This window comes from Dermacentor andersoni, chromosome 3 (genome assembly GCF_023375885.2).
Source record: "Dermacentor andersoni chromosome 3, qqDerAnde1_hic_scaffold, whole genome shotgun sequence".
Classification (NCBI taxonomy): domain Eukaryota; kingdom Metazoa; phylum Arthropoda; class Arachnida; order Ixodida; family Ixodidae; genus Dermacentor; species Dermacentor andersoni.
Genome location: NC_092816.1, coordinates 15883863 through 15893671, shown reverse-complemented (window position 1 = coordinate 15893671; position 9809 = coordinate 15883863). Strand labels below are relative to the sequence as shown.

Sequence of the window (9809 nt, the reverse complement as noted above, 5' to 3'; positions counted from 1 at the left end):
CCTGCGCCTTACTTCTACGTTCATATTTAATAAATACCGCTGTTTTCGCTCTCTGACCGAGGTATGTAAACTTGCAGAGGTCCTACCTCTACAAAAGCGTACTGAATATGAAAGGCTTAAATTCATGTTTATAGTAATTCATAGTCATATAAAAATAAGATATAACACGTACTTCCAAATCAAGACACTGGAAACGTCACGCCACAGACACGGTATGTGTATACCTCCTTCCACGGTGCACAATGACTGCTTCAGGTACAGTTTCTTTCCCAGGTCAATTTAGCAGTGGAATTATTTACCTGATTCAATTGTCCAAATAAAATTGGTTAGTGCATTACTAGAAGTAATAGACTGCCTTGTGCACCCTTATGTACCCTGTTGTTCTATACCCTGAAGTTCTGTACTAATATTGTAATAAGTCAATAATGTGCTCTGTAATTATATTGTTATGATATGCGTTTTATGTCAGCAGTAGTGCTGCTTCATTTTCTTGTGATCTTTTTTAATGCATAGTCTAACAACACTAATGCACTTCTCTGTTTATGCATATTAAATCCACTCCTGTAATAGCCCGTCAAGGGCTGACAGTATCAGTACATAAATAAATAAAAAAGAAATACGAGTTTTTTAAGTTGACAAAAAAAAATTCTATAGTCAGAAAGATGTGCTGTCTCTTACCCGCCGTTGTTGCTCAGTGGCTATGGTGTTAGGCTGCTGAGCTCGAGGTCGCGGGATCGAAGCCCGGCCACGGCGGCCGCATTTTGACGGGAGCGAAATGCGAAAACACCCGTGTACTTAGATTTAGGTGCACGTTAAAGAACCCCAGGTGGTCGAAATTTCCGGAGTCCTCCACTATGGCTTGCCTCATAATCAGAAAGTGGTTTTTGCGCGTAAAACCCCATAATTTAACGTGCTGTCTCACGTGACGACAGTGAAATTGGTGGACCACTAACACACATATTACATAGTTTTCGAGCCCTATCGGCGTCGATAGTTTCTCTAATAGTTAGTCGACTTCCTCTATGTGGGCGTTGTAGTTGCGAATTACCAACTCGCGCGAGCCTCCACGTCTGCGCGGTCCCCTTAGTAGCGTGCATCACGGGTCCCACAAACGCGCGGCTGCTGGTCAGCTGCGGCTAGCGGCCGTTCGCCCATTAGCGCCACTGCACTGAACGGTGGCTTGCGTGCCGCCGCGTGGCCGCCTAGCGGAGCCACCAACGCGAGCGGGCAAGGGTGCCGGTCCGCGCGGTGGGCGAGGGGCGCTTTAAAAGACGGGCCGCGTGTCCCAGGCCCACTGCAAACACAGCGCACGCACCGCCGAGCGGGGTGGCTTTTTCGGCGTCGCCGCGATGCCCGTCAGCGTGAGCCAGCTCACGCTCACCAGCGGCGACCTGGACAAGTTCCGGTGAGCGTTACTCTCCCTGTCTCTCTCCCAACTTGTCTTCTTCCCCCTCTCTGGTGCGCGCGGTGGAGCGGCGTGCCGCTGCCGTCGGCCGGCCGGCTCGAGATCGGTCTGTGGGTCGCGTGCGCGGTGCACTGTGTGTGCACAGCGACAGCTGCCCCGTCGGCGACGGCGGGTTCGGCGGGCAAGCGCGACCCCTTCGCAACGCGTCGCTCTCAACTGGCAGCGTAAATGCTGGAGGCCGGAAATCACCGAAGAGAACGAGAAGCTCAAAGCTGAGCGGTAGGTTATTACATGCGGTCAGGCATACTTTAAAGTCCACGGGTCGGCGCAGTCTTTGCATAGCTACGTGGTTTCTCGCTGGACAATGCATCTTTTAGAAACCATCAGCATGCACTTTTTTGTTAGATATTTCTTCTGCTGTAAGTTCTTGAACAAGCAGAGGTAGAAAGTAGACATGCGTAATGTGCAAACTTCTCCGCAGAACACAATTTGCAATAACAATAATTTTAGTAGCGATGGAACAATAGTAAAAAAAGAAAAGAAAAAGAAAGGAGACAGCTTGGTATATAGCTTCGCAGCTGAACCCGCGACCTCTACTCGTCACGTGTGCGGTTCCCCCAGTTGACCTGCGCCCTTCGCGTACCCTCGTCCATCCTCCAGAACCTTCCTATTTCGCGAGTGTGTGCGCGCATGTGACTCAAACTTAGTGTCGACCGACGCCTCTCGTGACCACAGCGGTATTGTCGGCAGTTAGTTTTCACTCGACGAGGCCTTAGCCTCCTGGCGGATTACAGTACCTTATCTGGGACCATTGCGGTTAAGAAAAGAACAAAGGCAAATAAAAGAACACTGTTGCGAAACGCGTTGTTAGGCGAAGAACCGGCGCGCAACGGCGGTTTCCGCAACTCTCTCGGGCGCGCAGAGCGCAGTGAAGGAGAATAGTGCCGCCGTGCGTGGGGGCATTGTTCGCCGCCAAAGAAGTTGTGACGCCGCTGCTCTGCGCGCAGGTTTCTGAGCGCACGCGCTCTTGCACGTGAAAAGAGAATAAAGAGAACCTATGCATCATCGCGCATCGCGCTCTGAATGCCGCTGCACCGCGGGTATTCGTAAACACGCGTTCTTGGGTGAAAGCAGCAGCGGGCTCAAAAGCGCGCTTCCACAATGCATGCCACATTGTTGTGAGAGCTCGAATGGAACGGGATACCGCCGGGTGCCCGATCTCCTCACGTGTTTGTAACTGTTTAAAGAACACGTGCTCCGCCCCTGAAATATAAGAAATGGAAAGACGAAAGTATAGACGGTCAACGCGGGTTTCTATTCTGGTGTCCTTGTGGCTTAGATATTAGAGCTTGGAGGCGCTTGTTGCTATTATGCCAACTTAAAAAAAAAAGGAAATGAAAAAGGAGACAGTGTTGTCTGTATTTACGCACAGAGGCGTACAGGTACACTCGAAACAGTGAAAGTTACTAATCGTGGAGAGAGAGAGAAAATAAACGGCAGCATAAAAAACGGGCTTCGTTGAAAACGCCTTTGAATTTTCTATTCTTTTCCAACCTCTTCCCTAAAGGTGACATTACGCCAGCTACTATTTGTTTCTTCGTCATTTTCCCAACGAGTATCACCATTTTCTTGTTGTATGCCTAACAACGTGCGTGTATAAAAAACGTGCAGAAGTTAAAATCATTTTCTCTCCTGTATAGTTACTGCTATCTGCACAAATTGCACAAGAGACGTTGAGTTCATCGCGTGTCGAGCGTGTGTAACCGCCCAGGCGGCTCCATCCAGAGCAGCGCGTCGGGTCGCGCGTCAGGCGTGCACTTGCTTCATCCCGAAGAAAGTGTCTGTGCCGCATCCTGAGAGCGGACGGAAAGAAGTAGCCAGGGACCTTCGACACTGCAGCGGGAAGCAGGTCGGCGGAGCGTCTTCGAAATCCCAGCAGGAAGAAAGACTCTGCCTCCCGACAGCCGCTTGCACGCACTCTGCTTGCCGTGAGAACGCGGAGCCCTGCAAGCTTTCCGAGCCCCGACCTCACGCAGCCCTGTGCGGGTCCTTTCGGTTTCGGTTTTTCGAGGGACGCCATTTTGAATACGACGTACACTGCTCGCTCGGGCATTCTCTTCCCCCTTGCGATCAATGGCGCCAGCTTCGTGCACTAGCATGCAGTGAAATGACTAATGCGTCCTGTTATCGCTTTTTTACGCACCGGTCGTAATTGACGCAAATTGGTAATCAGCCGCACAGCTTCCACATCGAATCTTCATCGTGGTCAGCTCTGCTCACACCTTTTGGAATCTCGTGAGCTATAAGCGATACGCCGAAGTGGGAATACATTGAGGAAAATCTCTCGAACCCCTGCGGAAGTTGCGGCACAGACGCGCGGATTAAACGCTCGCTATACCTCGGCAGCGGCCTTCCTCGTTATTCACCTTATCGCATCTTGCATGCCTGTTGCCAGCAGCGGTCGTGAAGCTGCGACCGCGAATATTGGCCTTCTCCGCATTCGCGGAGCACGTAATGTTCCGGGGGAAACCGATTGTTATTGTTTTGTCCGCGTCGTACGCTTGCGTACATTAAACGCGCGCGCGCGCGCGCCCCAGCGCTGTTTGTTGGTTCTCGAGCTTTGGCACTCAGCCTATCGGCCCTCGGGTGGCGACCCGCGGGGCAGCCGAGCGGCTGGCGTCATTCACTGCGTGGTGCGCAGCTGCTGTGCTGGATCCTCGTAGCGAGAGCACTTTGGGCGACCGAGACAAGTGACTGCAAGCGGGTCAGCGACTGCGCCCGAGGGCCGCACTCTCTCCGCCACAATGGAGCCAGCGCGAGGAAGAAGCTTCTCGCGTCGAAAGAAAAGCCGGCCGACCGTCGCCGCGCCTCTGCGAAGCGGTGTTTGTCGATTGTCGACGAGGGCAGCGCGCGCCCTCTGGAACGCCTCGTGCGTGCCTCGTCTTGGGCGCCAACCACACGGAGCGCTTCCCAAACGCGCCTGGTGACACGTATAGGCCGGAGCGGAGTAGCCGGAGGGCCGACCCGTACACGGGCGGCAGTCCGAGGTGGGCAAAGATAGAGACATCATTCGAGTTACCATGGCAACGTTCGTATTGCGCACACACATATACTGACGATTTTCAGTGTATGGTGTCGCCAGTAAAAGTAGGCTGGTTCCATAACTGAAAGGAACTTATGTGACGAAAAAGCTGGTGTCCCGAAGAATCTGAAGCGGTAGGTGTCGCCGCAAGCAATTCGGTCTTAGGAAAAGCAAACCAGGTGGAATTGTTGTTGACAAACCTGCAATTGTGTCCTGTATGGCATAGGCGGTCAAACCTTCCGTCCAAGCGTAAAAACAGGCTTAGTTTGATACCGCAGTTTGTTGAAGGTGAAGTTTCTTCCAATCTTCTTAGATTACATTGCATCTTCACAATTTTAGGGAGCCAACAAAATTGTTAAAGGGTCCCGAACGATATAATTACGTGAAGAAACACTTTAAACGGCAACAATGGGTAGCGAGGATATTTAAAGATTATTAATAAAATCGCAAGTGCGAACCGACATAAACATGGAATATGGCATAACGTCATATGGTCACTGTTATCTAACAATATACGCATACGTTGTGTGACAAGTTCATGAAATTAATAGAGAAGGAGTTCATTATACAGGGTGTTTCAGCTAACTTTAGCCAGAGTTTTAAAATATGCCGAAACTCTCTCAGACCACTCGACCAAATGCATGTTGCTCACTTTTGTATGTAGCGTGTCACGATTTTTTTTTAAATTTTGCTTCATTAGATCAGCAGCCACTGCAGGACGAAGGCTTCTCCCTGCGATCTCCAGTTACCCCTGTCCTGCGTCAACCGATTCACAATAGCGCCTGCGAATTTCTTAATTTCAACCCCTCACCTAATCTTCTGCCGTCCTCGACTGCGCTTCCCTTTTCTTGGCACCCATTCTGTAACCCTAATGGTCCTGGTTATCTAATCGGCGCATTATATTACATTAAATTGATATTATTAGGCGTTATTACGCGAAGAGCTCTTTTCTGGAGAGTTAGAATGGATTTAAGGTGAGATTTGTACGCGCAACCCATATAGCAATGCAGTAGTTTAGTGTGAATGAATAAAACCTAATAAAGGTTAATTAATATTTCTGCTAGGAAAAAGTGTCGACATTTTCAAAGAACATGCAGTCCGTAAGAGGCCTTCTGAACAACGTTGCGTGCACGTAAATTAAATTTTAGGTGAGAGTCTCTAACTACTCCCAGAAACACTGTGTGATTGACATGCTTTATTAAACAGTTGTACACGACATCATTATGCGCTAAGATTTACCGTCTTTCGGAGTTGAAAACAATAATGGCAGTTTTCGTAGGATTAAGTGTGACGGCGTTAGTTTCGCACCAGCGATAAAGATTGCGCAGTTCAGTATTACCTTGGCTGATTAAGGAGGTTTCTTTACTATCTGATAATGGTAGACTAGTGTCATCCGCGTAAAGTATCGCAGCGAAGGCAAATCATTAACAAACAAAAGAAAAAGTAATGGTCCAAGAATGGAACCTTGTGGCACCACGATATTAAGGCGCCCACATGCTACAGTGCATAGGGAAGGGGATCGGGGACAGAAAAGCCCTAGGAGGAGACGGAGCGCGGATAAAAACACACAAAAAAGGCAGGGAAATACGTGATAATGGTACGTACAGGTGAGATATTATTGATATACAGAGGCTTGTTAATTAAGCCAATGTCTTGTAAGAATATGAAAAGAAAATTTAGAGCTTGACGTTGGTTTGAAGGAGAAAGCGTATGACCTAGCATTCTTCCCAGATCTAGTAGTTCTTGGGAAGCAGAGCCAATTTTTCTGTGTTTGGTCAATGCAAGCGTCACAAGTAACTTTTTTTTGTATCAAGTGGATGATTTGTGTCAGCATCAAAAAGATTGAATTATTCTATATCACGAGTACTTGGCGCCGTATATAATATCTGCTTTTGTCTGCACCCACAAAGTGGTGGTTTTCTTTCCCACGTGGTCCACTACAGAGCTAGCACTCATCGGGTGTCATTTTACCGTGTGCTTTGTTCCACGACTTTCACATGATTAAGCGACTGCGGGTCACTGGATCGCAGACTTTGTCCTTTGTGCTTGTTCTCGCTGCTGCAGCTTCTCGCGTAAAAAACGACCAAGCGAGATCTATAGCGGGGAAATGCAGTACCTAGACGTGAATTTTCGTTGTTACAACAGGGCGACAAATTAAAGGCGACCGGACTGTGCGACCTTCCTTGAATAGGCAGCGAATGCTGTCGCATGTGCTTGCGCGTCACTAACTGGCACTTTCGGAAAGGCTCCCGTTGCTACCGTATGCAGTGGAGGAGGAGACATACAAAGGAGAATGGATCCCTTCTTCTCTGTGTGTCTCCTTTCCCTCTGCCTTCCAAGTGTAGCGTAGCAATACAGGAGCCTTTTCCTCTCGCATTCTCGGACGTGGTGTAGTTGTCCAATAGAGTCACTCATTCTGCTGCACGCATAATTAAGTATATGGGCTAACGCTGTCCACCCAATGTTACCTAGTAAGCATATATTAAAGTTCTTCCCCCCTCCCCCTCCCCCCCCCCAAAAAGAGAAAAGAAAATTAAAGCGGCAGGACAGGTAGCAATGCCACGTAGAAAAGAAAAGCAGAATTTGAAATTTATAAGATGGGGAAAGCGCGTGCCTTTTCGAGTTGCGCAGGTGGCAAATTAAGTATTGCACCAAAGCAGCCTTATTTTCTTTTCTCTCTCGCTGTATTGCAGAGCTCGAAGCTTGTGTTTCTAGCACTTGCCGTTCGTAATATATCTCGCCTTTTTTTTCTCCGAGCAACTGAGTTGAATGCTTTGAAGAGAGACGGCGCAGCGCCCAGACAATCCGCCCCACTCAACGCGTGCGTGCAGATTACAGTCACGCAGCGAGGCCCCAGTGCCGTGAAGACCTGCACAGGAAGCGGGCCGCAATCGTTGCCTTGTTCAGGAAGAAAATGAAGGAAGCAAGTAATGAGGTAGAGCGGCCACACGCAGCACCCTTCCCACAACAGGCAGCGTGGAGATAATCACACAAAGATAGTACTTTTGGAAAGCTAGTGAAGTTATGTCTTGCTGTCGGCGTTTGAGACGTCTGTCCCCAAATCAAGAGGATATACTACTTCGATTTTCAGATGTGTCGGTGACGCTTCCGCGAAGTGCCACGTGAAAGCGCGGACGTGCTTGGACTTCAGTTGTACTTAATTCACTGTTAACCGGGGAACCTGTCTCTGTTCGCGTGTTATTCGTTGTGGCGCCGTTCCTTTAATCTGCTCCACTGTGGTCTTTGTTAACCCACTGGAAAGTGCTCCTAAGAGGATTTATAGGTTTACGAAACAGTGCTAGAAATAAATTGTCGCGCAGCTTTCTCGACCTAATTATGTGCCCTTTTAGGACAGCAGTGTCGCAGCGTGGAGGACAGGACACTCCCCGCAGGGACATGTATTCTGTACAAAGCCTGTGGCCAGGACGGTCGAGCTTGCACCTCGGCGCACTTTGTCGTTTTGAAGCAGTGAGAATGCGCGCGGCTGAAGGTCTACCTGCGCGCTGTCACACGCCACTTGTCGTACTGTGCGTTCTTGGTTTGAAAGCATGTGTACGCCCTTTCGAAGCTTTTCATCAGATCAAGTTACCTTTTTATCCCTGCAAGGATTAGCCTCTTTAAAAATCGTTATTTGTTGTTACGATGTTAGACGCCTCTCACTGATGAGCTAACCTGTGGAGGGCCAAGGCAATGAATTTAACTGCACTCACGGCATTCAACAGGAGTTTGAGAGAAAAGCGGGTGAGTTTCAAGGTGACCGAGTTCGAAGGAACCGCTATTAAAGGCGCTTCGGTGGCGAACATAGCAGCTTCACTACAGTACAGGAGCACAATTTGCGTGATATATGTAGGCATTCTTTCAAAAAATGTAAAGTTCGCGTATAATGTCGTAAAATGGGGAATGGAAAACCTATGCACGAAAAGCAAGAAAGACTGGTGATTTTCTCTTCTCTTCCTTAGTCCTCTCACATTACTCGCGCAGTTTGTTTCTTCGGAAATTCGTTAAGCAACTCATCACGTCCAAGCGACCGGGTATCTGAGGGGCTGCCGGAAAGCGAATTGCCGAGTGCTCCCGTTAAAGGCACGAGGCGCGCAGAAGAAGGAAGACGAGAACGAGAGGAAGCCGGTAGGGAGCGAAAACATGAAGGGTTTATTTGCGTAACAGCCGATTCAGCTCCTCGAACCCTAGCGTAACTTTCCATCACGAGCCGCGAACTTCCCGCGAGTCGTGCAGCGCAGCACAGCTTCGGCGCGGTGCTCGCCGGTCCCGCTCTCGCTTGCCCGCCGTGCACAGGCGGCGCGTGCCCCAACAGCGGCCCGCGAGCACCACGCTCGAGGAAGCAAACGCACGTGGCCTAGATCGTGATTTCCGTCGCAGCCGCATCGCCCCCTCCCCCGTTCGTACATACGCGATACACGATTCGAGGGAGCCGCTTTCGGCGATGGATCGATTTCTGTGGATGCTTTGCCACAGCAACTGTCCTCACGACCGCGGAACGAAGGAGCTAAAGTTTTCCATATTCGGCAAAGAGCGAGACTCGACGCATCGCGGCGTGCTATACCGACGGCGGTCGCTGCATCTGTCGCGCGTCCACGCGACATGCAGCGCAGCCAGGATGACGCTCCTGCCGTACCCGCAATCGCGCTGAGAGGAATCGCTGGCCGGGTTGCGTGGTGACATTTCGCACCTCGTTTGCGGCGGCTGTTATGTGGTGGCTGTTAGCCAAATGCTTCTTTTGCGTCCGCTGAATCTGAAAGTTTACTGTGCCGTAACGACGCTAACGGTGGGGCAGAGAGTGAGAGAAATGAGGTCGACCGGCTGGGAATGTCAGGTTGCCTACACTATACACAAGGAAACGTATAGAGAAACAGAAGATAGAGGCAAGAAAAAAAAAAAAAGCTCCCGACCAGTTAATAAACACCAGGAAAGAGACAGCTTGTCTTGGTGGATTCTCAAGTCCGTTATGTTCACACCTCTCAGACACTGTTGCATCCTTTAGAGCCAACAGAAGGTTGGGTCAGGCTGCCAATACGTTACGTTCCTATAATGGCATCATTTGGCTCATTGGGAGAATGGCGTGAGATGACGAAGCGGGGACATTTGCAGAGGACGCGTTCGACGTGTGTTTCAGATATGCAGTCGTCGCTTGTTCGAAATGCATAATTCCAAAATGAATAATCAATTATAGTTTATATATATGATTATGTATTTAAATATAAATAAGAAGATCCACTAAAGTCCCCATGGCAACTGTCCCTGGGAAGCCCCCTATAGCCTTTCAACACCTTTCCTTCGTTGTCCTTCCACCATCACAGCTGCCTT

General features: G+C 49.5%; 1 protein-coding gene across 1 annotated transcript in view; it reads left to right on the top strand.

The window, feature by feature from the left end:
- The first annotated feature begins 1302 nt into the window (after positions 1-1302).
- Positions 1303-9809, top strand: part of Nep2 (M13 family metallopeptidase neprilysin 2) — a 122994-nt gene continuing 114487 nt past the window's right edge. Inside the window, exon 1 of the mRNA XM_055065582.2 lies at positions 1303-1405. Within this exon, the coding sequence (XP_054921557.1) occupies positions 1350-1405 (56 nt within the window). The 5' untranslated portion in view covers positions 1303-1349. The remainder of the gene's footprint in view (positions 1406-9809) is intronic.